Source organism: Mirounga leonina, unplaced genomic scaffold, assembly GCF_011800145.1.
Source record: "Mirounga leonina isolate KUSES-001 unplaced genomic scaffold, KU_Mleo_1.0 Mir_114, whole genome shotgun sequence".
NCBI lineage: Eukaryota > Metazoa > Chordata > Mammalia > Carnivora > Phocidae > Mirounga > Mirounga leonina.
Genome location: NW_023270265.1, coordinates 2,185,692 through 2,213,110, shown reverse-complemented (window position 1 = coordinate 2,213,110; position 27,419 = coordinate 2,185,692). Strand labels below are relative to the sequence as shown.

Genomic DNA, 27,419 nt, shown 5'->3' with positions numbered 1-27,419 from the left:
ATTGTGTTACTGCTGTTGGAGGCTGATGGCCAAAGGCTTAAGAGTTTAGCCTCCTGAGTTAAAGCTTCAGATGGAGAGATGCAGCTTCTCCCACTCCCTTGGGGCTCATTTAGAAGAAAACTTCCTCATAAACTCATCAGCCTCCAACCAGCCCACCGGGCTGCAGAGGCGAGTTCGGGGTGGGGAGGAAAGCTGCCGGCCCTTCGCTGGTGGGCCCGGGGTCTCGCCCCGCCCCCGAGCCCCGCCCGCGTCAAGGGCTGCCCCGCCCCCCTGGCCCCTCAGTGGGCCGACTCGGCCTCCCCCTCCGCCGGGCTTAAGTGGACCAGCCCGCAGCCTGGGCCCGCCCCTGCCCCGGGAGTCGCGGCGCCCGACGCTCGCCAGACTGTGCCACCGGGCGGGACCGGGGGGGGGTGCGCCTCTGCGGGCGGGGCGCGCAGCCCGGCGTCTCCGAGGCCGAGGCTTGACAGAGCGCTGCGGAGAACCGTTCGGCTGCCCGGCACCTCGGCGGTGGGCTGCGAGGCCCGGACTCCGCGGGGACCTGAGCGGGCGCCGCGAGCGGCAGCGCGCCGCCTCCCCCCCGGGTGGGAGCGGTGGTTGGGCCCGGCTGCGGCAGAGTGTTCGCTCGGAGATGGCGGAGCCGCCGCGACGCGGCCCGAGGCCCCGAGAGCTGGGAAGCCGGGCAGCCCCGGGACGCGGCGGAGCCCGGGGCCAGCGGGGACGCCGCCTAGTCCGCCGGGTGAGCCGCCCTTGAGGGTAACCACCCCCACTCAGAGTGTGGCCCCCACCCACGGTCGCCTGCAGTTCCTCCCCTCACAGACTTCCCCTCAGTGTTGCCACCATAACCACCGCGGGGTTGTCCTGGGCGGCCCCCAGTGCGGCCCAGAGCGCCCCTGTCCTGCGTCCCTCCCACTAGCCTCCCTTGTAGTGGCCTCACTGCCCTCAGGACGGGGCTCCCCCCCCTCCGGGCTCTCCCAGCCCAACGCCTGCCTCGATGTCACCCCAGGCTCTCCTCAGCGCGTCCCTTGCCCGGTCCCCATCCGGCGCTCCCTTCGTATCCACCTGTGACCCCATGTCCCCCCTCAGCAGGGACCCTCCATCCGTGACAGCCCCCCCTCCGCCCCGCATTCCCGTGTCGCGGCTCGGTACCCCCTCCTCCCACGGCGTCTGCACCGCTCGTCTCCCCGCGCGGGGCCCCCAGCCCCACCTTCCCCGGTCTCTGTCACTGGTGCTGTCGCCCAGCCCGAGCCTGGGGGACCCCTTTGCTTTCCGCCGCAGAAACCTCCCGCTGCTGCCCACGCGCCCAGCACCCCCTATGCCGTGTTGCTCTCCCACCCCGCTCTCTCCCCCGACAGCTCCCTCCGCACCCCTTCCCTGAATACTGCTGCTTCTTCTAGGTGTGAAGCCAACATGCAGTGGTTAAAGAGCACCAGCTGTGGAGCGTGACAGGCCTGACTTTGAATCCCAGTTCCTCCACTGACTGAGCTGTGTGATCCTGGGCAAGTTATTAAGCTTCTCTGGACGCCAGATTACTCATATGTAAAATGGGGATAAAAATAGACTCTACCTCTTACCTACCTCCCAGGGCTGATGTGAGCATTAAATATATGGAAAGCTCTTAGAAGGGTGTCTGACAAAGAGTAAGCTCTCAGTAATTATTTACATTATTCTTAACATTAAGGGGTGAGACACCCTGAGTGTCCACTTCACCTCAGTGATGACTTCTCACTACTGTGTTTCCCCTCAAGAGTTTCCTTTAACTCTTAGGATTCACCCCTTCCCATCACCATTTTGATCCTCTCCCAGCTTTCTTTTCACATCAGTTCATTTGACCCAGGCCAAAGCTGAACTGTTCTTAAATTGTCTCTCCCAATTCTGAGGAACCCTGTCTCTGCCTAATCACCCCTGAGATGTGTGTGTCTGGGAGGGGGTAGTAGAGAGGGATTGCCAGTCACTGGCCTTCCTAAGAATGGCTAAGCTGGAGAGAGCAACAATAAAGCTTCTAGAAGCGGTCTATCTATTGAAGGAAGCAGTCTCCAGAATTAGGTCTCCCTGAAACTGTTTTCTGATCACACTGTCCTTACCCCTCTCTTATTGGTTGGATATGACTTAAGCTCCTGTTGCTCTCATCCAGCCCCATTCAGTTTGCTCTGTTTTTGTAATGGGATTCAGTCCCTCATGTCTCCACAGGCTAGCTCAGGACCTTTCTGAGCTGTTCAGTGATGGGATATAGTATCACCGAGGCTAAGTTAGGAAGGAAGACTAAAGTGATAGGGAGAGAGACTCTGGACTCAGTTCTCCGGCTTATCTCAGACCCCAGTGATGTGGCCTGCCCTGGGGCTACATTTTTATCCTCTCTCCCACACTGGTGCAGGTGAGGTGAAGGGCAAGGGTTGAGTAATTTTTCACAAGCCATGGAAAAGAGAGTCCCCAGGTTCTGGATTTGGAAGTGACTTGAATGATTAGCTAGCAGCATTTCTCTTGCCTCTTCAGCTCCCCCCACCTTAGTGTCCTCCTGACCACAAGTTCGTTAGTGCTTTTAGCTTGTGATGGTGGGTTTGATTGATGAGGAAGATTAACAGACTCATGAGTTTCCTCTTATCTGATATTTCGTTGGAGCACGGGACTTGTGGGGCTTTCCGTCCCTTCCTCCCAGGCTGACCAGAGCTCCTGCTGGCTGACCAACTGCTCAGTCGTGGGCTGGGAACTTCTTTCAGAGCAGGTTCATTTTCAGCCTCCTGGGCTGTTTGGTCTCTTGCTCTTGGGAGATTTGTTCCCTTCCAACCCTTGAATATACTGCTCTAGCTCAGAACTTAGCTCAGGAAGGAGACTTTAGACAGTATTCCAAGAAAGGGAACAAGCTGTGAAGTGAAGGTATGAGACTCAGATTGTGGTGTTCTTCTACAGGAGCTTTTTTTTTTGGAGAACAAGTCATCCTGTGAGCAGGAGGTAAGAGAGATGGGTGAAGAGGGGAATGGATTAATGATACACTTTGAGGTGGAGAAGTAACCCTTGATTTCTCTGTCTTACAAATAGTGAGAGCAGAGATTATGAACTTTGTTGACCTCTGATGTGAGGAGCTCAGCAGGACCGAGAGTGGAGCCTGGCTAGATCTGCATCCTGAAGCCATGGACCAGGGGGCCATGGTGACCTGAGACCAATGGACTCTGTCCAGTTGCCCCTTATTGCCCCTTCTAACTCCCCTACCCTAAAATAAGGGGACTTGACTCCAACTTTTCAGGGAACTGACCCTGAGGAAATCCTTTTCCCTCGTTTTTCTATCCTTCTACCCTCCTGAGAGAGCCCCAGCCTATAGAACTCCTACCTCCCATCCCCTGAGGTAGTCCCCATCCCTGCTTCCCCTTCCCTGCCTCCCCTTCCCCGCCATGCTCAAGCTGTGGAAGGTGGTACGCCCAGCTCGGCAGCTGGAACTGCACCGCCTCATACTGCTGCTGATTGCTTTCAGTCTGGGCTCCATGGGCTTCCTGGCTTACTACGTGTCCACCAGCCCCAAGGCCAAGGAACCCTTGCCCCTGCCCTTGGGAGACTGCAGCAGTGGTGGGGCAGCTGGCCCTGGCCCTGTACGTCCTCCAGTCCCACCACGGCCCCCCAGGCCACCAGAGACAGTGCGAACTGAACCTGTGGTCCTTGTGTTTGTGGAGAGTGCATACTCACAGCTGGGGCAGGAGATTGTGGCCATCTTGGAGTCTAGTCGTTTTCGTTACAGCACTGAGCTAGCACCTGGCCGAGGGGACATGCCCACACTGACCGATCATACCCATGGCCGCTATGTCTTGGTCATTTATGAAAACCTGCTCAAGTATGTCAACCTGGATGCCTGGAGTCGGGAACTGCTAGACCGGTACTGTGTGGAGTATGGTGTGGGCATCATTGGCTTTTTCCGAGCCCATGAACATAGCCTACTGAGTGCCCAGCTCAAGGGCTTTCCCCTCTTCCTACACTCAAATCTGGGGCTCCGGGACTACCAAGTGAATCCTTCTGCCCCCCTACTGCATCTCACACGCCCCAGCCGCCTGGAACCTGGGCCACTGCCGGGTGATGACTGGACCATCTTCCAATCCAATCATAGCACATATGAACCAGTGCTTCTTGCCAGCCTTCGGCCAGCTGAGCCCCCTATGCCAGCACCAGTGCCTCGCCGGACCCGGCTTCCCACTGTCATACAGGACCTGGGCCTTCATGATGGCATCCAGCGGGTGCTCTTTGGCCATGGCCTTTCCTTCTGGCTCCACAAACTTGTTTTTGTTGATGCTGTTGCGTACCTCACCGGCAAGCGCCTCTGCCTCGACCTTGACCGCTACATCTTGGTAGACATCGATGACATCTTTGTGGGCAAGGAAGGTACCCGCATGAAGGTGGCTGATGTTGAGGTCAGTCTTTTTCCTGACTCAGATTTCTTTCCTCAGAAGCTGTTTCAAGCTCTGTCCTATCAGACTCCCTTGACTCTGAGCTTGTCATAGGTATTAATCCCTGCCCTTTTCAGTCTGGGAGAATATTACTTTTCATTTTTCTCCTGCTCAGTCTGCTCTCATGATTTCTCATGTTCCTGCTACCCTTCCCAGGCTCTGTTGACCACCCAGAACAAACTCAGGACCTTAGTGCCCAACTTCACCTTCAACTTGGGCTTCTCGGGCAAGTTCTATCATACTGGTGAGTGTATTCTCCTGCTCCCTGAGAATATCAAGCTTAGTTTGATCTGTCCCTTCACTGTTCATCTTCCTGGGCAAACAAGTTGGAGACAACGGTCAGGGCGTGGGGTCAAAATGCTGTGAGGAGCTAGCGGTGGATATGAATTTAGGTTAGCAGGGGGGCAAATAGGCTTAGGTAGGCAGAGGTCAGCAATCTTGTCCCGAGAATGGAAGGTGGTCAGTGTTGTTACAGAACAGAGGAGGGCACATGGCCCGACTGGCTGTGGTCAGCGGTCAGTGTGTGATCATAGGGACGGAGGAGGAGGATGCGGGGGACGACATGTTGCTGAAGCACCGCAGAGAGTTCTGGTGGTTCCCCCACATGTGGAGCCACATGCAGCCACACCTGTTCCACAACCGCTCCGTGCTGGCTGACCAGATGAGGCTCAACAAACAGTTTGCTCTGGTGAGACCCTTGGATCTCTTCCCCTTACTTTTCTCAGAGATAATGGTTCCTTTTCAACCTTTCCCTAATGGGGTGCCCTTTCCCTACCCTATTTTTCTTTCTGTGGAGGCATCCCCACCCTCTTTACCCTCTACTCCCTGAAACTCACCAGGTCCTGGTGAGAGTCTATGCCATTCCCAGGAGCATGGGATTCCCACGGATCTGGGGTATGCTGTGGCCCCCCACCACTCGGGTGTATACCCCATCCACACGCAGCTCTATGAGGCCTGGAAATCTGTGTGGGGCATCCAGGTGACCAGCACTGAGGAGTATCCCCATCTCCGCCCTGCCCGCTACCGCCGTGGCTTCATTCACAATGGCATTATGGTGAGGGACCCCCGATATAAACTTGAATCAAACTCCTATTTTAGATAGCCACCAACCTGCATTGACCTGTGTCCTGTCAACTACTAGTCCAAGTTCACATAATAGGGGGTAGAGGGGTGAAAAGGCATCATGCACATAGTAAGTTTTATTGGTATAACTCAAGACAGTCCTCTGCAAACCCAGGGAATTCTAATGCTGTAGGACTTTTGTCCCTTATCTACTTTTCATTCGCCTTTCAAATCTCATCTGTCTCTTTCTTTTACCCCTTTCTTCTAGGTACTGCCACGGCAGACGTGTGGCCTCTTCACTCACACAATCTTCTATAATGAATATCCTGGAGGCTCTCGTGAACTAGACCGGAGCATCCGAGGTGGAGAGCTCTTTCTGACAGTGCTGCTAAATCCGGTAAGGTGCTGAGAGGAAGGGCTAGAAGACTAGAGAGCCAAAGTGTATATAGGCTGGGACCTTTGAGCACCAAGCCTGATTCTGAGGTGGGATAGGCTCTCCGCTTCTGACATGCAGGCACCCCTTTGCAGATCAGCATTTTTATGACCCATCTGTCCAATTATGGAAATGATCGGCTGGGCCTGTATACCTTTGAGAGCCTGGTGCGCTTCCTCCAGTGCTGGACACGGCTGCGCCTACAGACTCTTCCTCCCGTCCCTCTTGCACAAAAGTACTTTGAACTGTTCCCTCAAGAGCGGAGCCCTCTTTGGCAGGTATGGTTGGAGCTCAGGCTGACCAGAGAGACAGGATGAGGGTGGGAAGGGTTGAAGAAAAGATTAGACATCTGATTTTTTGCCTCACCTTCAGAATCCCTGTGATGACAAGAGGCACAAAGATATCTGGTCCAAGGAGAAAACCTGTGATCGGCTCCCCAAGTTCCTGATTGTGGGACCCCAGAAGACAGGTGAATCATCCCTAGCTAACTTCTCTTCCCCTGCCTTAAATCCAACGGATTCTTTGGTCAAAGAACTCCCTTCTCATACCCACCCCTCCTTAATCCAGTCTCTTGTGACAGTGATTCTTAATTCTGGTGGTGCATCAGGATCATCTGGAGAGAGAGAGAGAGAGAGAGAGTGTGTGTGTGTGTCTGTGTGTGTGTTTTTTAAGATCCGCAAGTGATTCTGATGCAGTCAAGGCTGAGAACTACTATTTTAATCCTTCCCTGGGCCTCTCTTAGTCTTTCCTTCTCTCACTATAGTTTGTCCAAAGGAGATATTACTACCCAGAGTAGTTATTGTCTCACCTCCTTAAAGTTCATGTTGTTGATCTGGCTTCTTTCCCACAATAGTCTGGACTCTCTCTCCCGTTTAGGGACCACAGCTATTCACTTCTTCCTGAGCCTGCACCCAGCTGTAACTAGCAGCTTCCCTAGCCCCAGCACCTTTGAGGAGATTCAGTTCTTCAACGGCCCTAATTACCACAAGGGCATTGATTGGTGAGACTGGGATCCCTTGGAATGCTTCTCAGAGGAACACTCCCTTCCCCCCAAATACCCCATTCCAGCTTCCACTAGCACAGCTCACTCTGCAAATTCTCTGCCTTTTATCTGTACTACTTCCTAGGTACATGGACTTCTTCCCTGTCCCTTCCAATGCCAGCACTGACTTTCTGTTTGAAAAAAGTGCCACCTACTTTGACTCAGAGGTTGTACCACGTCGGGGGGCTGCTCTCTTGCCACGAGCCAAGATCATAACTGTGCTCACCAACCCTGCTGACAGGGCCTACTCCTGGTATCAGGTGAGCCTGAAACTAGGGATACATTAGGGCTTAAGTGAGGGAGGTGGTGACTGCTAGAGAGACAGAAAGCAAGAGGGTAGGGAAACTAAACCAGTTGCTTTGGGGAAGGATTCCTATGCTATTTATTCACTAGACCAAGAGTAGGGCAGAGTAATTCTGTCAAATTACCCATCCCTTCCCTTCCTGTTCCTTGTCCTTCAGCACCAGCGAGCCCATGGAGACCCAGTTGCTCTGAATTATACCTTCTACCAGGTGATTTCAGCCTCCTCTCAGGCCCCTCTGGCACTTCGCTCCCTGCAGAACCGCTGTCTTGTCCCTGGCTACTATTCCACCCATCTGCAGCGCTGGCTGACTTACTACCCCTCTGGACAGGTACGATCCCCCAATAGCCCTTGTTGGGGTCCCCCTTCCCCTCCTCTTCCGCTCAGCCTAGAGGCTTCTAAGGAATACAGAGGGAACCACATCCCTGTCCCTTTAGTTGCTGATTGTGGATGGGCAAGAGCTGCGTACCAACCCAGCTGCCTCAATGGAGAGCATCCAGAAGTTCCTGGGTATCACACCCTTTCTGAACTACACACGGACCCTCAGGTGGGAGAGTATGACCCAGGGGAGGAGGAATCTGGGGGAAATGGGGAAGCAGGTTGACCATGTCTGTTTGGAAGAGACATGTGTCCCTGTGAGTTGGGAGAGGTAGTGTACATTTATGGGTTTTGAATTTCCTTTCTCCCTGCCAACCAGTGGCCTCTTCCTGTTGAGCAGGTTTGATGAAGAAAAGGGATTCTGGTGCCAGGGACTTGAAGGTGGTAAGACTCGCTGTCTAGGCAAGAGCAAAGGACGAAGGTATCCAGATATGGACACTGAGGTGAGTAAAGCCTGGGACAAGGTAACCCTCTCTGCCTCTAAGATCTCATCCTTGTCCCACTCCTTACCATTTCTGCCTCCATTTTTCTCCTCTTAGTCCCGCCTTTTTCTTACGGATTTTTTCCGGAACCACAATTTGGATCTGTCGAAGCTGCTAAGCCGGCTTGGACAGCCAGTGCCCTCATGGCTTCGGGAAGAACTACAACATTCCAGTCTGGGCTGATGTCCGGGCCTCCTGTACCAGCAAAAGCCCCCTAGTTCGCTAAAGGGCAAGCCCAGAGCAGGGCCCACAAGGGGGATAAGAGTGGCCCAGCCCCTGCCCCTTCTACCTCAGTGGCCCCCAGGCCTGGGATGGCTGAGAAGGGAAGGGCAGGCCTTTCCTATAGCTCTGGGGTCTTATAAAGGGGCTTTCCTTGATACCCTACATCACGGTACTAGGCACCTTTGACCCATGTTCTTGGAAGATGGGCAGGAATGAAAGGGTCCAGGCAGGGTGTAGAGGAACATAATCCAATGATTTCCCTCTTCATCCTCAGCAGTATATCTATACCTGACTATGGGAGGGACCCCCTACTGTGGGATCAGTGGGATCTACCTGTGGCCCGGCCTCCCTAATGTCATTCACATTGAATGGGGATGAGGCTGGACAGTGGCTCATAGAGCTAAGTATGAGCCCTAGCTGTGGGCTAGAAATGTCCTTAATAAACATCCTTATTTTTCTGTTTTGTCTGCCTCACTGGAGTGGGAGAAACTTAGACTAAAGCAAGTTACCAGTCTCTTCCCCCACCCAGGTTCAAAGCTCATCTGCACATGGAGGGAAAGAAGGCGAAGGCCCAGGCAGACTAGAGTAAAAAAGGAGTTTATATATTTATAAATGCCAAATAAATACCAGAGGCCACCCAATGCCCCCTCCCAGACAGGGCTGTCTCCCCCAACCCTAGGTTTCTAGGGTCTGAGACATCTTGGCCCCAAGCTACGGCCCAAGAGCAGCTGCCAGTCTGGGCTACCAGAGAACTGAGTGGGGATGATCTGTCCAGCCAAGATTCACTCCCTCTGTGTGAGGGGCCCCCATAGCCACAGGCCTGTGTCCCTGTATAGGACCCTAGAGGGGCCAGACTCATGGGGAGAAGGTGGTCATCTCGAGTGAGACCCGCTGCCACAGCTCCTTGGTCTGTTTGCTGCGCTTGAGGTTCTGCAGGATGTCGTTGAACTGCATCATGCCCATGGGTGTCAGGCAGAAGGCGCTGCGGGCACTGCGGATCGCATTCACAAAGTCGTCGTAGTCGGCAGGGGTCAGGTGAATCAAGCGGTGGTGGATGTACTGGAACAGGATGAAGCCACTAAGCACAGCACCAGGCCCGTCCTCCCCCGCAAGCGGGGGAATTGGTTCCCTGCCTGCCCAGGAGGGACTCCCCCCTCCTCCACGCGTCCTAGGTTGTCACCTGCATGTATGCCTGCTGGCAGCGCTGCACCAGTTGGTGGAAGGCCGGGGCACGCAGGTGGTTGTGGGCATGAGCAGGGCTCAGCCGCTGCAGCGTCTCCATGACGATCTCCTGCAGCACAAACGGGCTCAGCACCCCCTTGGCTGCCCCCACACAGAACTGGTGCACGTAGTTCACTCCTGGGGGGCAGGGGGAGGGGCATGAGACGGGGGTGGCCACCTCTGCCCTAGGGACCCAACTCTCCTCTCTCAGCTCTGGCCTGGCAGAGAGCCGCCCTCCACCCCAGGAGCTGAGGTAACCCCCCGCCCCCCGCGCACGCACACATACCCGACCAAGGCCTCAACTCTGAGCAAGAGCTAGGAAGGAGGTCTGGGATAGGAAGGTGGGGGAAGCGGGTGGGGGGCGGACAATGGTCCTGGGGAGGGGAGGTGTTACCCAGCTTTGCTGCCAGCCCCAGCAACCATTTGACATCATCAGTGTAGGGGGGGGAGCGGGAGAAGTTGTTGGGGTGATCATTGTGTGCTCGGCGACCCAGCATCTCCAGTGCCAGCATTCCTGGGAGAAAAGGGTGGGCACATGGTGGGGGTACATCCTTTTCCTCCTCTACCCCAACCTGGTACACCTGACCCCACAGTAAACAAATGAAGAGCTGTGGGGAGCGAGGGGTCACCGAAGAGCCTGAGGCACAACTGCAGGTGGGGGCACAGAAGGGGTCCTCCTCTCACCAACACGGTAGGCAGCGTGCAGGTGGTGTAGGCTGTGTGGGTTGACAGGCTGACTGTGTGTCTCCTCCTCGGGTGGTGGAAACCCCCCGCTCACCAGAGGGCTGGGCTGTGTAGTCAGGGCCGGCAACGAGGCACCCTGGATGGCTGGAAACGTGGATGCTGGATGGACACTGCTCACTGGGTGGGGGCGGCGGCGGGGAGGGGAACGAAAGTCGTATGAGCAACTCACAGCCCACAAAGGGACAGAGAGGGTTCCTCCCCCATCTCCCCTGCCCAGTGTACCTCCCCTCCATTCACCTGTTCCCTGTCCCCACAACTCACAGGCCACACTGGTGGGCAGTGGGAGCCCTGGCTCTGTGTGGTAGGGATGTACTGTGATGGGTGCCATGGAAGGGACGGGGAAAGACACAGCAGTGGCAGCAAGTGAGGGGGGAGTCACTGAGTAAGGGTACTGAGCCCCCAAGAAGGCAGGATGCACACCCTAAAGACAGGGAGAAGAGAAGGAAATGATACTAAGATGCGTCTCTCCCCCTTTGGCCCACAACTGGGTGTCCCTACATTTCTTATCTTAGTTAGCCTGGGTCCCCCAGACCTCCACCACCTCACCAGGACAGCCCTGTTGTTCTCCCAGGGTACCCCACTCCAACCCCACATGAACTCCCAATGCCCAGCCCCCGCCCCCTGCCCCCCAGCGGAACACTGGTCTCACCTGTGGGTATGCAGAGCTGGGCACAGGGAAGACGGCAGGCCGGGGCATATGAGGCATTGGGTGGGCAGGGTGAGCTGGGTGGGTGAGGTACTGAGGGCTGCAGGGCAGGTGGGGCTGTAGAGCAGTGTAGGGGTGCAGGCCAGGGGAATGACCATGCCCCAGTCCTGGACCTGGGTATAAACTGGACCCCACTGAGATGACTGGCACCACTGTGGCTGCTGCTGTCACTGCTGCCGCTGCCACTGTAACCGGCTCAGTCCCTGGGCCCCCCCTGCCCTCAGGCAGCCCCCGCCCAGCCTCCCCAGCTGCCCTGATCCCACCGGCACTACAGCTTGTAGCCGCTTCACGGGCTGTGGATGAGCCACCTGCTGTCTGCTCATAGAGCCAGAACCACTGGTGAGCAACCTCAAACAACACTTCGGGGTATACACCCCCACCCTTAGCCGCCTCTTCCACCGCCATGCAGGCCTTCTCCAGCATCAGGTTATCCTGGAAGGGAGGGGCAGAGGGTTAAGGGGGAGGGGCTGTACTCAGGCATGGTTTTAAATGACATTCCAGCGTGTCCCTCTGAATTGGCCGGGTCCCGGGTCCCGGGTCCCGGGGAGGCATCAGAGGTCAGGGCCAATGCTCAGAGTCTGTGTCAGAGCAATGAATGCTTCACACACACACTGAACAAACACCTGCTGACCAGCAGAAGACCCAGGTTATAGTCCCAGTTCCAGACTAACTTAGCCACTCCCTCCCATCCACTTCCACTATCTCCCCAAAGCCTGCCCTAAGGATTTCAGCCTGGTGATCACCTTGGTCCCTAAAGTGTAGGCCTTCATTTCCTTATCTATAATACAGGAATAATCCTGATCTCGGAGTTATAAAGTAAAAGAAGTAATGGATGTGAAAGTGCATTAATATGTCAAGTATCACCATTTCAGGACAAACTAGGTAATTTGTGAACTTCGGGATACGGCAATCAAGAGCTGGACCGTTCGTTTGCCCCATGCCCCATGCCCCTGCCCAGATGCCTCAAAGCAGGTCCCCAGATTGCCTGTAGAAATACCTGCTCCTTGCACTGCACCAGGGCCCGCTGGATCTCATTGGGGTTCAACGCATGGGCATGAGGCAGGCAGCTTAGGGCTAGCTCCGCTGCTGCCCTCACCATATTGGAGTCTCGTGCCCGTGACGCCCTGTCAGCCAGGGATGCAACCTCAGGGGGTGTCAGGTGTCCATCCCAGCATTCTACCAGTATAGTCAGAGCTGCACTGCCAATCTCCATTGCCTGGCCTTCAGGGAAAGGAGCAAAAATCAGCATGGGGTTAGTATGGGCACTGCTGGGGAGCGGGAATGGTGTCTCCTATCCGATCGGTAATTCCACAAGGATAAGACTCTCCACTCTATCAGTTAACGCCCCCTCCCAAAGCCAAGTCAAGACACTGGGTTTACCTGTAATCCAGGAAACGTGGGAAGAATAAGTACGTGAGAGCCAGTTGGGAGAAACAAAGTTGTGCAGGCCAAGGGCATAAAGCCCAATCTCGAAGGCGCAAAGATGCAGGTTGCGGTGAGGACCCTGGTGGCCCCCTGAGGAAGATGGATGTGTGAAAATGGAAGTGCTGCTGTTGCCCCCCGCCTTGATCAGCACCGTCTTCGCCAACTCGAAGTAGAAGTGTGCAGCTGCCTCTGATGGCTGATTGGGTACATGGGGGGCATGACTCTCGGGACGGCGGCCCTTGTACCTAAAGGGGCGATGGGGTAGGGACGGGGATTGGGGTTTCTCTGAAATGGGTATCCAGGTGGGTTGGGAGAGCCCAGGGCAAGTGGGGTCCCTGGGGGAATGACAGCTAGATGACACTAGGCGGGTGGCTCTGAGGGTGGGGCCAGATGAGAGGAGACGGGGACTTCTTCCACTGACCTGCCAACTTCAACGGTCTTCGCCCGGGCCCCTCCACTGGCACTGGCCCGGCGACTTCCACTGGACGACGACGAGCCCAGAGAGTCCGAGGAAGAGCTGCTAATGCTGTCACTGTCCTGTCCTCGGCCCCAGGAGGTAGGGGCCCAGCCCCCTCGAAGTGGCCTCCGGCTTAAGGTGGGGGAGCTATCCGACGTGGTTTCAGGGGCACTGCTGTCAATGCTGGCCATGCCTAACCAAAGACAAGTCAGTCTTCAGAAGCCAGAAGTTCCAGAGTTCAGACTTCAGGAATTTCCTTCCCTCCATATCATCCCACAGGCTGTCATACCTGTGTGTTTCTTCTTAGGCCGCCCTGGGGAGCCCCAGCCCCGTCCATTGTAGCCGCCACGACTGCCGAGTGCCAGGCGGCTGGGAACCTTCCCTTCTGGCCTTGGGGTCAAAGCTGCCTCAGATGGGAGACCCTCACAGGGAGAATGTGGGGAACTTTCTAGGTGGGGAAAACAGGACATTGGGATAAGCTCAGGAAAGGGGACCCCAACGTGGTTCCATACCATTCATCCCCCCTGCCCAGTGCCCCCACCTCACCAGGCACATTCTTCTCTGTGAAGCCCTCAGTGGGGCCTGGCCCAGCCCCTGCCACACTCCCTGGCTGAGCAGGCCCTGCAGAGCCCGAGGTCAGCGGTTGCAGGGCCCCTGGGGCAGATGGGCCCCCATGCTTTGAGGGAGACCTCTGGCTGGCTGTGGCTGGGCGGCTGGAGGAGTAGAACGAACTCAGTGTCTGGGGCTTATGCGTCTGGCTCTCTCGGTCCAACAGTTTGTCTAAGATCTGGAGAACAGAAGCAGTGACAAGATGCCCTTTATCTCCTGACTTCTATGTCTATTACCTTCCTCTCTCTTTGAAACAGCTTAATACCACCTCTTCAGGAAGGCTTCCCCAGTTACAACCATAGGAAACCGCCCCCCCCCCCCAAGATAGGGGCTGGCTTACATATCTTGATATCCTAACAATCCCAGGACTGAGTATATTGATATTCAATAAATATTGAAATAAATGTATAACTGATTTTATGCTCTCTGCTTCTCTTCCTCCACCCCCTGCCCAAGCGCTCCTATGAGAACCATTGGTCGTAGTCTTCTTTTTTAGCGGTGGTTTTTTTAGTTTTGTTTTTCATTTTAGAGGGAGAATGTGCAAACAAGCGCAGCAGGGAGGGGCAGAGGGAGGAGAGAGACTCCCAAGCAGACCCCACACCCAGCACAGACCCCGACACGGAGTTCAGTCTCACGACCCTGAGATTAGGACCTGAGCCGAAATCAAGAGTTGAACGCTCAGCTCACTGAGCCACCCACTGCCCCCTCCCCCTAATTTGGTCTTATTATTTATGAAGTGTCCCTAAGATTCTCCATTAATCTCCTATGAGCAGAATAGCCCTTTCCTCGTTGTCCTGGAATTCTGGAGAAAGGTGGTAAAATTTGCTCCCCGCCTGTCAAAATCCCAGTTCCTCAGTCCCTACCTTTTTGAGCTTGGCTTGGTCATCCTTGTAAGTGATCATTAGTGCTAGTGCCAGGTCACCCTTCTCCCGACGTGTGCCTTCACACAGGAGGGGATGCTCTGCCTCACTCACTGTTGTCTTCATACCTGTAAGAAGAAGGGTCTCACAGGGACTGAGAATGGCCGTAACTCCCAAGACAGCAAAGGTGAACAGGCCAGGGCTGCCGAGCCACCAGCGTATGACCTAAGGAGTTCTGGTCCAACCCACAGCCCCTGTGGAAGGTCCCCATCGCCTACGACATCCAGCCTTAGCTCTGACCTGCTTTTTGAGACCTTCGTGACCTGGCCCACTCTGCCTTCACAGCATAGCCATCCCTTCAGGGAAGCAGGAGTCCTCACTCTGATCAAGACTGAACTGCCCCTTTGTCTTTATTCGTGGTGTTTTGAACCCCCTGTCAAAAACTTAGCTGACCTTTGAACCTACATTTCCTATTCTACACCCTCCCTGAGTCCTCTTCCTAGATTTTTGTTTCGCGGCCCTTCTAACCCCCCACAGCCATAGCAAACATTTTGTTCCTAATTCTTGGCTGTCTCACAGGCACCACTTGGCTCATCCGTGTCACTCTGACTGTCCCGCTGCCCTACAGCCCCTTCAGAACAGGGCCATGTCTCACGCCCTTCATGGCCTGGGCCAGGCTCAGTTCACAGATGTGCTCAAGATATCGCTAGACTCACCTAAGGCGGCAACCGCTGCCTCAAAGCCCAGCTCCTCGTCCCCAGGCATCTCGTTGTTCCAGTTTCGACTCGGAGGCCGGGAACCCGTGGGAGAAACCACTAGATAAAAGTTGGAGTAAGTCAGCCAGACAGAAGCATGATGGGAAAGAACAAAATGTGGGGAACCCAAGACCCTTATCATTCCAGACCTCTCAGGAAGCTGCCTGATGGGTCCTAAAGGCAATTCAGAGCCTTGGGGCTCTCGGTTTCTCCTTAGAGAAAACTACTCCCACCCCAAGATTCCTACTTGCTGTAGAGTCGTGCGCCATACCTGGAGCACAGAGAACGTCAAAGATGAAACTGGCCAACATGAGAGGCAAAACAGGCCGATAGTCACAGAGCGTCCCCTCCCGAAGCTCCTCTGCCCGGCACCGCATGGTACTCATCTCACTCGGACCCAGAGGAATCTTCTTGAGCAGGGCAGCCACCTCAGACTCCTGGTAGGCCAGCTTCACCTATCAGTAGAGGAAGGGGCTCAGACCTCTACTACTTCGATGGAGGTCGAGCTGCAAGGCTCTGAGGAGAGGGCAGTGCAAGGCTCAGACAGAACCTCTGACCTCCAAGGCCTTGGTAGAAGCTGGGGGCCGCTGTAGCTCCAAGGCAAACATGCCAACTCGGAAGGCCAGGTTGTGGTGCTCTGGACGCTCACTTAGCACTGTCAACAGGAAGGCTGCCTTGGTCAGGGTGTTGGTAGCCACCCAGGTCTGACGGCTCGTAGATACCTTGTTCTTCTTGCCCTAAAGAGGAAGTACAAGGAGGCAGGCAGATGAATCTGACTCATCTTGGTGGAGTGAGGAGGAGGCTCTCGCTTGGGGTGCGGCACAGAAGAGGGTTAGGGCTAAGTGGGGAAGGAGGTAGGTAGGTGGGGGTCTCTCACCTTGGCAGGGGGCGGCTCTACCTTGAGGTCGGGTGGGTTGGCTAGCAGGTCCTGGGCAAGCTCCACGGTGAGGCGGGAGGCCTCACTGCTGTAGCCGTGCGCGTGCAGGGCCTCAGCACAGGCGAACAGTACCTGGAGAGCACAGGGGCAGCACGTAGGTTGAAGCCCGAACTTCCAGGGGCAGGACACCATACTCACTCACGCGGCAAACATCCCATGAGTACTTACTACATGCTAGGCCCTATACTGGTCTTGGGTAGACCACGGGAACTCACAGTCTGATCACAGAAACAAACACACGAACACACAAACCAGTGTGAAGCCAGCTACCCCTGGGAAAGGTCAAGAGGGGAACAGGTGGGTAAGATAGCTCACTGGGGCCTGGGGCAGAGGAGCAATCTCAGGGAAAACTTCCTCAAGGAAGTGATCTCTAAGATATCTGAGACCTGAAGAAGGAACAGGAGGTAAGGTGAGGGAAGAACATTCTAGGCAGAAAGGCCAATCTGTGCAAATGTAAGGATGCAAGAGAAAGCATGGCAAGCTAGAGGAATGGTTCAGCTGGCCAGTAAAAAGACAGAATGGCTAGATGAGTCTGGAGAAGCATGCAAAGATCAGACCAAGTGAAGCCTCACAGGTCATGCCAAGGACCTTCAATTTTAAACTGAGGGCAGTGAGAAATGCTGGAGACTTTTAAGTATCCGAGTCACACCATCAGACAGTTCAGGAAAATCAATATGGAAGCAGTGAAGAGAAGAGACTGCAGGCAGGGAGGCCAGTTAGGAGCCCACTACCGGATTCTAACGGCCTTGCTACATCCTGACACCCCCAACTACAGCCAGCTGGCCCCGCTCCCAGCTGTGGCTAAGAAGCCCCCTCCTCCTCACCTCCATGCGGCTCTCCTGTTCCAGCGGCTTCAGCCCAGCAAACAGGTCGTGCTCCTCCCCGGCCCCGCCCTCGGCCTTCTCTTCCTCGCCCCCAGCCCCATCCTGGGCATTCAGATAATATGCCTGGTAGTCATCATCCTCCTCTCCGACTGCAGTGGCTGCCTCTTTGGTTTTGGGGAGCCCATTGCCACTCTCATCTGTGGAAGGGAGGTCGTCCCGGGTACAGACCTCCCCAGGCAATAGGCCACGGGGGCCCGCAGAAGCTGTGGGAGGCTCGGGCCCTTCTGAGAAGTACACACCACCATCTTCTTCGTAAGTATCTGGGGGTTCAGGAAGGAAGGTGGAAGGACCTCGGGAGCCACCGGGAGGAGGGCAGGGTGGCGGGCTCTCAGGGAATCCACCAAAGGTGCTGGCCTCTGCACCCAGGGCCAGGCTGCTGTCATCCAGGCTCATCTCGGCCAGGTCTGGCTCCAGGGAGCTGTCTTCACTGCTCAGCCGCCGCTTGCTCCCACCGCCTGCTGGGCCCTTGCCCCCACTGCCAGCCCCACCCAGGGCCTTGGCTTTGCCCCCACCTGGACCCATCTTATGCAGAGCCTTATCTCCCCCCTCAGCAGAGAGGCGGCGGGGCCCCCGCTGCGACGAGGGGACCCCCTCACCCAATCCCTTGCGCTTGGCCCCAGGCTCCTTGGGCCGCACAGCGGGCTCAGAAGGAAGAGCTCGGGGCCGCTCCCGGGATTCCTCCAGGCCCCCGGATCGGGAGGCGCCGGGCCGAGGCGGCAGGGCCCGGGCCCAGCACAGCGCCAGCTTCCGGTCAGTGCCGCTGTAGGTGACACCGGGAAGTGGGTAGGCCTCTTCCCAGTTGAAGTAGCAGGCCTCCACCGCCGGCCGGAAGCCGGGGAAGAGCCGCTCCAGGGTCTTTTTGTGTTGTCCCCGCTTCACGTTCTCAATCACCTTTAGCTGCCACTGGCGTAGCTGCGCACACAGTTCCCGGCGGCTGTGGGAACAAAGGTGGGGAGGCTGCAGGGAGGCTGCTTTCCGCCCTGAGAAGGGATGGGGGGAGACAGAGCAGGCGTAAGCCCCAGAAGAGGGGCCCGCGGAAGGGCCGAGGGAAGCACTTCTTGCGCCAGCCCACACACATCACTCCAACACTCGGGTACTTGGCAAAGTGGGAGCTACTTAGGGGAGGGAAGGGAGAAAGCCGCTCAGAGAAAGGACTCCGAAGTCACTGGTAACCCTGCTGCTCAGCACCTGCCATCTCCCCAGGGCTAGAAGAACAGCACATTTGCGTGTGCGCAGGACATGAGCGCAGGCTCTGTCCTGGGCGGGCCCAGCATCCGCGCTGTGGCGAGCCCGGGGAGAGACTCACCGCTGGGGGCTGAGTGCAGGGTCCAAAACAGCCAGCCTCCACAGCGTGACCATCTCGTCACACATGCTGGCACACGCGTGGGCTGCCACCTCGGACTGCCCGTTGCTACGGCCCGTGTGCCCACTGGCACTGCTGTGAGAGGCGGACGTGCGCACGCTGTACCACCAACCTGTTATCTGCAAACAGAGAGAAAGATAGAGCGGCCCTCCGCAGCGCCCCTGTCAGCAAGAGGGGAATGAGGTCCAGGGAAGGAGGAAATGAGCCACGATGGGCCTAGCCAACTCTGGAGGGTTACCTGCTCATAGGTGAGGCACTGGTCGGTGAGGATTTCCAACAAGGGGGCAGCATTGCTGTCCCTCCGTTTGAACATCTCCCGCACAATGCTAAGCAGGTTCCAGACACCCTCTGGCTCGCGGCCCCTCAGAGGGCGCAGCAGACATGCCCATTCAGCAGCAGCTGGAGGCTCCGTGGAAGACAGGTACATGGAGTTCACATCACTGTGAAGGCAGGGGAGTGGAAAATGCTCACCCTGAGATGGGGCCGCCTTCAACGGGTCAAAGTGCACCAGGGCTTTGACACAAAAGGGGTCCCGACCCAAAATACAGGGTGTAGGGGGAAAGGATGTCCAGGACAAAAATTCTTGAAGTACGGGTATTCACAGAACAGAGGATCTGTCAACAGCCTGAGGGACGCTCCCTTCTGCCGCAGACACAGGCGTCAAGAGATCCAATTTACCTGAAGACCACAGGCGAGGGTCCACAGAACTTGTGCAGTGTCTTCTTGATGTTGTCAGTGAGTGTCGATTCATCCAAATACCAGGTACTCTGGTCAGAGGCAGAGGGCCCTGCTGTGGGGTCTGGGGGTGATAGGCAGTCAGTTACCTAGAGACAGGGACCTGGATTCGCCTGACAACAGCAAGTTTTGAGGAAGTGCTGCTCTGCACGACCCGCTTTCTTCCTTCCTACCGCCCTTCCTTCTCTCCACACTCACCGGGGGCCCCACACACCGTATTGATGGCTGTTGACTGGGAAGAGAGGAGTTCATCCAGAAGACGCTGGGCTGTGGGGAGGATCTGACAGGGAAAGGGACAAAGGCGCGGGTGACCCAAGGAGGCACTGGTCTACCGTGAAGACTTATATGCGGTCCCGGAGCTTGGAGTTGGAGGAGGGACGGCCATCCTCACTCACCTGCTGAGGGAGCTCACTGATGAGGTACTGAGCAAACTTCTGCAGCTGGTCCCTCTGCAGCCGAGACAGGGATTCTGAGACTGGGGCACGCAGGCAGACTGCAGAAGCCTGAATGGGACACAGAGAGAAAGAGAACAAGCTGAGAAAAGGCTTGCTGACGCTGGAGCTGGGGAAAGACAGGCAGATTAAGGGAGGCGAGGGGGCTCACATTGTGGCCAGGCATGCAGCAGAGAAGGGGGGGATGGAGCGTAGGATAGGGCCGGGATAAATTGGGAGGGCCTCACGTTGTGGATGCGGAAGAGACAGAGTGCCACGACGTGAGTGCACCATTTGGCCCCAGCCCCACAGGTGCAGCTGCAGGAAGTGACCCGACAGCGGTCAAACATCACAGCCACGTTGTAGGCCCCTTTGGGGGGGACCATCTGAGGTGGCACCACTGTAGCACTCAGGTGGAACCCTGGGGAGAAACATGGGTATGGTCAGGGAGAGCCATCAAGACATCACTCTCCGCCCGCACCCCTGGCCCTGCAGTTATTCTGACAACCTGCTCTGGCTTCTTGCAGTAGGTCCTTCATTCCTAACACAGGGGATGGGAGGAGTTGGGGGGGCGGGGCGGGGCCCGCACAGGGCACGAGGGCACCCTTACCTATCTGCAGTGGGTCCTTCACAGCCCTCATGCGGAACAGCTGATCCCCTCGCTGAAACTCATCTGCACTGCCGTTGGCGAGGCACGAATACAGCCTGGGGGTGAGGAGGAGGACACGGGCACAACTCAGCAAATAGCCTTCTAGAGACCCCGTCAGAGACCCCCACGCCCTGGGCACTCTCTCCCCAGTGTCACTCCCTCTGGGGGAAAATCCCAGGCACTCTCCTCCCCTCGTCTTCTTCTTACCACAGCCCCCCAGTACAGTATCTCCTTTGTTCTGTACGAAGCCCAGTACACAGTGTGGAATATCAGGACCCACTCCCCACCATCAGTCCTTTAGCCTCACCGGATATCCTCTTCATTCTCAGGGAAGCTCCAAAAAGCAATTCGGAGCTGTAGCTGCTCAGGCACCGGGGGATAAACTTTCTCCACCACTTCAAATGGGATATGAAATGCCACCTGCTTTGCTGATAGCTCCACCAATGGGATCACCAGTCCATCTTGGAAACAAATGTTTGGGTGAGGGTAAAGAGAAGGGGAAATGAAAAGGGCCACGATTACTTGGCACCAATGCCAGTGCCTCACTTCTTGGGCCCCACTTCACTATGAAAGGAAGGGGAGAGCTGGATAAAAAACCAAGGGACCCTCCTGTTAGGATACATTAACCCTTAAGCCTCCCATCTGGGGGTGGGGAGCTAATCAACCGCAGCCCACAGCCCGCTACCTAAGGTCTAGAACAGAAGATACCAGGGATATCCCAGAAACTCCTGGCCAAACAGGTGTGTTCCAGGATCCTAGCAGGTAACCCCTCTCACATGGCTCGGCATCTAATTTCCCTTATACCTAGCACTTTAGATTCATATTACGTTGTTAATGTCTCTCCTCTGACATTCTCTTCTCTAATTGCTTTTTTACTATCCCTTTTTCTCTAGATGACTCTAAACCTCTACCCAAGGAGTGAGGATGGGCCAGAGCCCAGAGGAGTTAAGAGAGGCTGCATGTCCTTTGGCACACCTGAACCTTGGCTTCCTACAATGGAAGCCTGGGAAGATGGGATGGGGGGAAGATGGGTTATCCCAGGGGAACCTGTTATCACCTGGAGCAGGATGGAATTGCCACTCAAGCCTTCCTACACTGTTTTTAAAGATTTTATTTTTATTTATTTATTTGAGAGAGAGAATGAGAGACAGAGAGCACGAGAGGGAAGAGGGTCAGAGGGAGAAGCAGACCCCCCGCTGAGCAGGAAGCCCGATGTGGGACTCGATCCCGGGACTCCAGGATCATGACCTGAACCGAAGGCAGTCGCTTAACCAACTGAGCCACCCTAGGCGCCCCTCCTACACTGTTTTAATAAAAAAGTGGTGAAACACAATAGACTGCATACATATCTCCACAAATTGCTAGTCAGATTAGAAGAAAGATCAGAAAATCATGGAGCTGAAAGAACCTTTTTTAAAAAAGTTAATCTCCTTATTTCACAAGTGAGCAACTGAGGATAGCCCGGGATGGCAGGGGGCTTGGGGAAGGACAGGCTTTCCTAGATCTTAACCTATTCAGGAAGATATTGGTATGCTGAGAATGTTCACCAACATGACTTTGGTTACTTCCCTCAAAGTGAAGGAGCTCTAAACCCCAAGACTACCCACACATGCAAATGTGAAAGAAGCAAAGAGACCACAGAAGACCCACAGTGAAACTGCCTATGATCTTTGTGGGCCTGTGGGTCTGTGTACACAGAACATATGCCATCTCTCCAACTGAAGTTGAACACTACCACTCCTAACAAGTGACATGTGTACATTTCTCTCTGTCCCAGAGGGGTGCTAAAAATTTCTGTAGGGCAGTTTGGAAAACAGGACTCTTGGAATGGCCGGAGTAGAATCACAACCCCAACTGCTGAAAAAAGTCAGCTTGCACTGAGGACCAGGACAAAAACTGTGCCATGAGGAAGGCAGGGAAAGGATGTGGTGAGTCTTGAGCCTATGGAGCGTCACTTATCATCACTCTCCCCTCAATCCCCTTTAATAAAAGGAAAAGTCTTCACAGCACTAATCAGTTAATTCACTGAAAGACCCAAGGATGAAAGAAGCTTACAGCAAAAAAGCAGGAAGAGTGTTTCTTATGGAGACTCTAGAGCCAATTACCTACACTCTTCCCCGGGCCCCAGATGATAGAAATCTAAGGCTCTAATCCAGTGGTCCCAGCCTCGGCTCCTGACAGATGTTCAATATGGCCCAGAACCAAGCCTCTGATGTGAACCTATGTAACTGTGGAATCTCTTCTCACAGGCCAGTTCACCTCCACTTTCCTCTGGATGGAATCCCTTCCTGGTGTAGCCAGGATCAGAGATGGTCATCACCCTTAAGAGGAAGCTCCCGATGCACTTTACAATGGAACTGACACACCTCAAGTGGTCCCTTCTTCACAGTCCACCTCTTACCCACCTTCTCTTCTATTTTCTGGCTCGCCACGCTGAACTCGGTGAGTATTCCCAAGTCAGACGAGTTTTTTCTCCTACCCCATCTCTAAGGCAAATGAACCACAAAAGATCTACTTTCTGTCGCTAATCCTATCGAACCCAGGATTTCCCAGCCATCACTCCAACACACACACACACACACACACACACACGCTGGTGTGGAGAAGCCAACCCCAGGAAGACTGGAAAAGCGAATTCAGAAGTCCGTTCTGGGCTTGGGACAGCTCGCGGTCCGGGACAGCTCCCGAGCAGGGACAGCTCCCCAGCAAGGCCTGAGCAGAGCCAGCCCGCTCCCTTCCCCCTCCGCTCACCCTCACCTCGCATTCTGGTACCGCCACTGCCACCTCCGCCACCGCCGCCAGTGGGGGAATTGGGCCCCGCGGACTGTTTGCGCCATCCCCGCCAGTTCTGGCAGAGGCTCTCGGCCTCGGAGATGAAGGAACAGAGCGAATCCTCCTCAAAGCGGTCCGAATCCTCGAATGAAAAGCGCTCTCCGTCCTCCCATTCCGCGAACATCAGCTCCATGGGGCCTGCACCCCCCGGGGCCGGGTCCCCCCCCGCGGATCCGGGGCCTGGGCCGCCGGCCGGGGGCTGAGGGGAGGCCCGGGGCCTGAGGGGCGAGCCGGGGCTGGGGGTGGCCGGGGCGCTCAGGGCGGCCGTGCCGGACGAGGATCTCAAGCCTGGAAGGGATATGGAACCGGGCCTCGCCCAACTGCGAGGTGCGAACGGGGATCGTGGCCAGTATCCGAGACTCAGGGCCCGGACGAAGCGCTCGGCAGCCGGGGCCTCTAGGCGGCTGCGGCGCCGCCTCCCCCATCAGCTGATCTGAACTTCCGGCCGCGCCGGCCACCACCACTTCCGCCCTCACGCGCTTGGGAACCGGACCCGGTACGGGCAGATGTAGAGGACCTGTTTGTTTAATTGCTGCATTTCCTGCCTTTTTTTCTCGAACCCAGCCTCAGATACCGTAAGAGGAAGCCAACCCCCAGAGGTATATGAAATGACTACAGATCCCAGCAATAACTCGGCGTCCATAGTGTCCCCAAGGAATAAACAGCCGCCATGAATGCCGGGAATCGTAGGCTGTCAAGCGATAACACAGGAACTATTGGGTGGAGTTATTGTTTTAACTCCGGATAGGCCCTGGGGCCGCATCACCTCCTGGGAGTTGTAGTCCAGAAGCCTGCATTCCATCAGAGTTGTTACAGGGTCTCACCAGGGAAGCACCGCGAAAAGAATGCACTTGATTTCAGGAATGGTTGTACTGTTTTGTCAGTGGGTCCTTTGAGTTCAGATGTTTTAGCTTTTTTTTTGTGCTACGGACCCTTTGGCAGCCTGGTGAAGTCTCTATATAGACACCCTTCTCAGATTGTAAGTGCACAAAATAAAAAGAAAAATTACAAAGGAAACCAATTATGTCGAAATACAATTTTAAAAATAATAAAACAAATTTGTAACATAGTAATACTTCTTTATTTACACATTAAGTAAGATCCAGCAGCAAGTGTAATAACTACCATAATTTTGAAGCTAGTGATGGGTACAATATTGAGGTATCTGCAACCTACTATATGAAAATATGATTTCACATAGATATTGCTGATACTGGGTTTGTTTCCCTCAGTCTTAACTGAAATACTAAATTTCAGTTGTGGCTAAAGATAAAATTTGTTTCCCATTCATGTCCACAGACCTCTTACTGGGAATCTACTGACCCTAGGTTAAGAACTCCTAAGTCCAGTCCAAAGTGCCTAAGCACTGAGCTTCTTCCTACCGCTAAAAGCCTCAGCTGTGGAACCAGGCAACTGCCCAGTGCCATACCCAGGGGGAATGAGGACTATAGGAAGAGGTAGCTGTGGGGGTCAGGGAGGCAAGACCCCTTCTTTATCTGAATAATTATCCCAATGGAGATTTAGAAACCTCACTGATCCCTTTGTCTATTTAATGCTCTAACGTATATAGGAAAGGTTAAGTTAGTTATGCCTGAAAGGGCAGAGTATACATAAAATACTATACAATTCTTTCTAATATCAAGGGGTCACAGAAGTTAATACCTTTAGCAACTAGGTGGATAACTTAATGAGAATGAACAGGTGATACACAAAGAAGATAACTGCCAAATAAGTTTAAGTTTCACCATTTGAGAGAGGCCAATGCCAGGTATTCTCCAGGTATGGAGAATAGAGACAAATGATAATCAGTTCTACACGATTATTGCCATGCAGGAATAAGAAATTGGTGTTGCCAGATCCTTTTTTTTTTTTTTTAATGGAAAGCTCCAAAGTGGATTTTTAATGACATCTTTCCTATTTTTGAAGGTGGTCATCTAATTCAAAAAGAAATTTTTAATTGTGTTGGCTAAATAAAATACATCTGTAGTAACTTTGTGCACCAGTTTGTGAACTTCTGATTATTCTGGGAGCATCTTGCAGGGGCTATGCACAAAATAGGCAGTCACTAAATACTTACGAATGATGACAAAAAAACTCTGCATATAGGCAAACTTCAACTCCCTTATTGCATCCAAAGGCAAGGATACTAAATGGTGTAAGGACTTCAAATGCAGAACAAGAATAAATCTGTCCTGCTCCTGGGGCAAATCAGAGAGCAAAGAGCTTCCAGTCTCATGGAGGATACAGAGTTCAAGGATGGAGGGAGAACCTAATCTACAACAAAGGCCAAGTTCTCTTTAGAGGATTTTATTTCAAGATAAAGCATAACTTCCATCCTGACAATGATTCCAAAGGGTGAAAAAGGTGTCTTGCCTCCTTTCACCTTTCAAATAGAGCATGGCAGTGTAAACGTCTCTAAAACACCTCTGCATAGTTCTCAGTAGCTACAGTCCAGTCATAGAAAATGCTTCTCCATTTTCAACTGACATGAGATTTGTTAGGAAATCTCTGTAACAACTTATTCAGTTTCTTGGGGGGTAAATCCCCAGATTCTCCTGTGCCCTGGATTGATTGCATCTTTCGGGCTCCCTGAAAAGACAGAACAAAAACAAAAATGACAGCTCTACAGTTTATCCTGACCTAGGCCAATAGTTCTCACAATGCCACAAAGCACATTAATATATTAACCAGCCTGGAAATATCTGTGTCATCTACCCAGTCCCCTTTCAAAAGGGACGTGGAACCTAAAGATGACTGGATGACCTGAAGCTACCATGCGAGCTAGCAATTAATTTTAGGCTAAAATCCAAATAACCTGCCCTTCACTATCTTTAGCTCTATTTCAGACAATAATGTCTATTTGAGCGGCACTTTAACTTTTATAAAATGATTTTCCCATTCATTCCTTCATTTAACACTCACAACATTCTGTAAGGTGGGTATTAATATTAACCTCCTTTTACATCTGGTATAGCTAAAGCTTAGAGCAGTGAAACAGATCGCTCAAGATCGTAATGCCTTCAAAACATGACTTTTTCCACTGTGGCGTGAGTGAAATCGCTCCCACAACTTTCCTCGCCTTTTTAAAATAAGGACTTCCTATCACCTAGCAAGAGGCGAGGAGAACAATTACTGGTATCCCCGCCCCACTCTCCTCCGAAGAGGACACCCTAAGAGCCTTCTGTCACCTCAGCCCTCGAAGCACAATCGAAGAAATCCTGGATCTCTTTTCTGCACGCTTGGTCGCGGAATTCATTCTGCTTCCAACACGCCATCATCAACGACATCTCTGTAATACAAGTCGCCTCTGGAGGAGCAGAACGAGAACCCTCAGTCACAAGGAAACCCTTACCTTCAGCCCTCCCACCCAGCCGCCCCGTGCATCCCTCCGGCTTCCGCTCTGGAGCCTCCCTGGCTCCGACTGCTCACCGCCCTTCTCCCGGCGTCGTTCCCCAACACGGTTAGCTAGGATGAGGGGCTTGTTGGGCTTCAGTATAGGCTTCCGGGGGTTTCCCAGCCGCGGTAGGCGACCCCGCAGGCTGGGCGTCGCCATTGCGCACCGAACTCCCGGCAGGCTCTGCGTCGCCGTGCGTGACCCTGCGTGACCCCTACGAGCTCGACGAGTCTAGGCGCGCAACCTGCGGGAAGCTGGGAGGCCAGCTTGCTCTTTTGGCCCTGTAGACCCGATGAGGGAATCCAACATCGGTTGTTCAAGACCTGTGTGCAGGTTAGGAGGAGAGTCTTTGGGGCTCGTCCGCTGACCGAGACCGCTCTTTTGTGGGCTACCGGGCCCTGAGGGCTCCGGGCGGTATTAGGCCGGGAACATCCTGGAAAGGACCCGATAAATAGGACACTCGTTTATGGTGGTAGCCGGCTGAACTAGAGGATGATTGACATAGGCAAGGGCAGAGTATGGGAGCGAATCAAAATATGAGACTTTAAGATGTTAGGTTGGGACAGATTCTTATTATATTTTGACGAGTTTTCAAGAACTGTTGGATCTTACGACCTTTAAAACCACCCCAAAACCGTAAAGAAAAGTTAGGCTCGTTTATTTTTTTTTTTTAAGATTTTTTATTTATTTATTTGAGAAAGAGAGAGAGAGAAGGAGAGCACAGAGGGAGAAGCAGATTCCCCGCTGAGCAGGGAGCCCTATGTGGGGCTTGATCCCAGGACCCTGAGATCATGACCTGAGCTGAAGGCAGATGCTTAACCGACTGAGCCACCCAGGCGCCCCAAGTTAGGCTCATTTAAACAGTTGCTACTACTGGGGCACCTGGTGGCTCAGTCAGTTAAGCGTCCCACTTTTGATCTCAGCTCAGGTCTTGAACTGTGGGTTTTGAGTTCAAGCCCTGCATTGGGCTCCACGATGGGTGTGGAGCCTACTTAAAAATAAATAAGTAAAAATAAAGTTGCTACTACTTATATATTCTACTATATATTCTTTGCTCTCCTTTGTAATGATCT

General features: G+C 54.1%; 3 protein-coding genes across 9 annotated transcripts; 1 reads left to right on the top strand and 2 right to left on the bottom strand.

The window, feature by feature from the left end:
• Positions 1-443: 443 nt before the first annotated feature.
• Positions 444-8,802, top strand: NDST2 (N-deacetylase and N-sulfotransferase 2). 5 transcript variants are annotated; one of them, XM_035021886.1, is made up of 15 exons: positions 444-736; positions 1,395-2,946; positions 3,034-4,388; positions 4,581-4,668; positions 4,889-5,112; positions 5,293-5,478; positions 5,755-5,883; positions 6,015-6,197; positions 6,292-6,388; positions 6,796-6,919; positions 7,047-7,221; positions 7,423-7,593; positions 7,700-7,772; positions 7,981-8,083; positions 8,180-8,802. In XM_035021886.1, the coding sequence occupies exons 3-14, from the start codon at positions 3,384-3,386 to the stop codon at positions 8,040-8,042; spliced, it is 2,517 nt and encodes an 838-aa protein (XP_034877777.1). In that variant the 5' UTR covers positions 444-736; positions 1,395-2,946; positions 3,034-3,383; the 3' UTR covers positions 8,043-8,083; positions 8,180-8,802. The 5 variants fall into 5 exon arrangements, with proteins under 5 accessions (XP_034877777.1, XP_034877759.1, XP_034877786.1 ...); XM_035021868.1 differs by having other exon boundaries at positions 445-736; positions 2,905-2,946; positions 7,700-7,809; XM_035021895.1 differs by having other exon boundaries at positions 445-736; positions 4,958-5,112.
• A 123-nt stretch (positions 8,803-8,925) lies between these two features.
• ZSWIM8 (zinc finger SWIM-type containing 8) lies at positions 8,926-23,417 on the bottom strand. 3 transcript variants are annotated; one of them, XM_035021827.1, is made up of 26 exons: positions 22,878-23,417; positions 20,428-20,581; positions 20,082-20,176; positions 19,720-19,892; positions 19,436-19,543; positions 19,239-19,320; positions 18,984-19,104; positions 18,544-18,745; positions 18,249-18,424; positions 16,883-17,876; positions 15,999-16,130; positions 15,679-15,858; positions 15,393-15,576; positions 15,083-15,181; positions 14,370-14,494; positions 13,444-13,684; positions 13,187-13,345; positions 12,862-13,090; positions 12,396-12,685; positions 12,013-12,236; positions 10,959-11,447; positions 10,547-10,730; positions 10,250-10,426; positions 9,960-10,079; positions 9,525-9,703; positions 8,926-9,403 (listed from the first exon to the last, which is right to left on the bottom strand). In XM_035021827.1, the coding sequence occupies exons 1-26, from the start codon at positions 23,083-23,085 to the stop codon at positions 9,200-9,202; spliced, it is 5,529 nt and encodes a 1,842-aa protein (XP_034877718.1). In that variant the 5' UTR covers positions 23,086-23,417; the 3' UTR covers positions 8,926-9,199. The 3 variants fall into 3 exon arrangements, with proteins under 3 accessions (XP_034877718.1, XP_034877727.1, XP_034877737.1); XM_035021836.1 differs by having other exon boundaries at positions 10,571-10,730; XM_035021846.1 differs by having other exon boundaries at positions 9,525-9,635; positions 10,571-10,730.
• A 1,826-nt stretch (positions 23,418-25,243) lies between these two features.
• On the bottom strand, positions 25,244-26,551 carry CHCHD1 (coiled-coil-helix-coiled-coil-helix domain containing 1). The gene is made up of 3 exons (XM_035021813.1): positions 26,382-26,551; positions 26,141-26,259; positions 25,244-25,541 (listed from the first exon to the last, which is right to left on the bottom strand). Exons 1-3 carry the CDS (start codon positions 26,503-26,505, stop codon positions 25,431-25,433), a joined length of 354 nt encoding a protein of 117 aa, XP_034877704.1. The 5' UTR covers positions 26,506-26,551; the 3' UTR covers positions 25,244-25,430.
• Between the last annotated feature and the right edge of the window lie 868 nt (positions 26,552-27,419).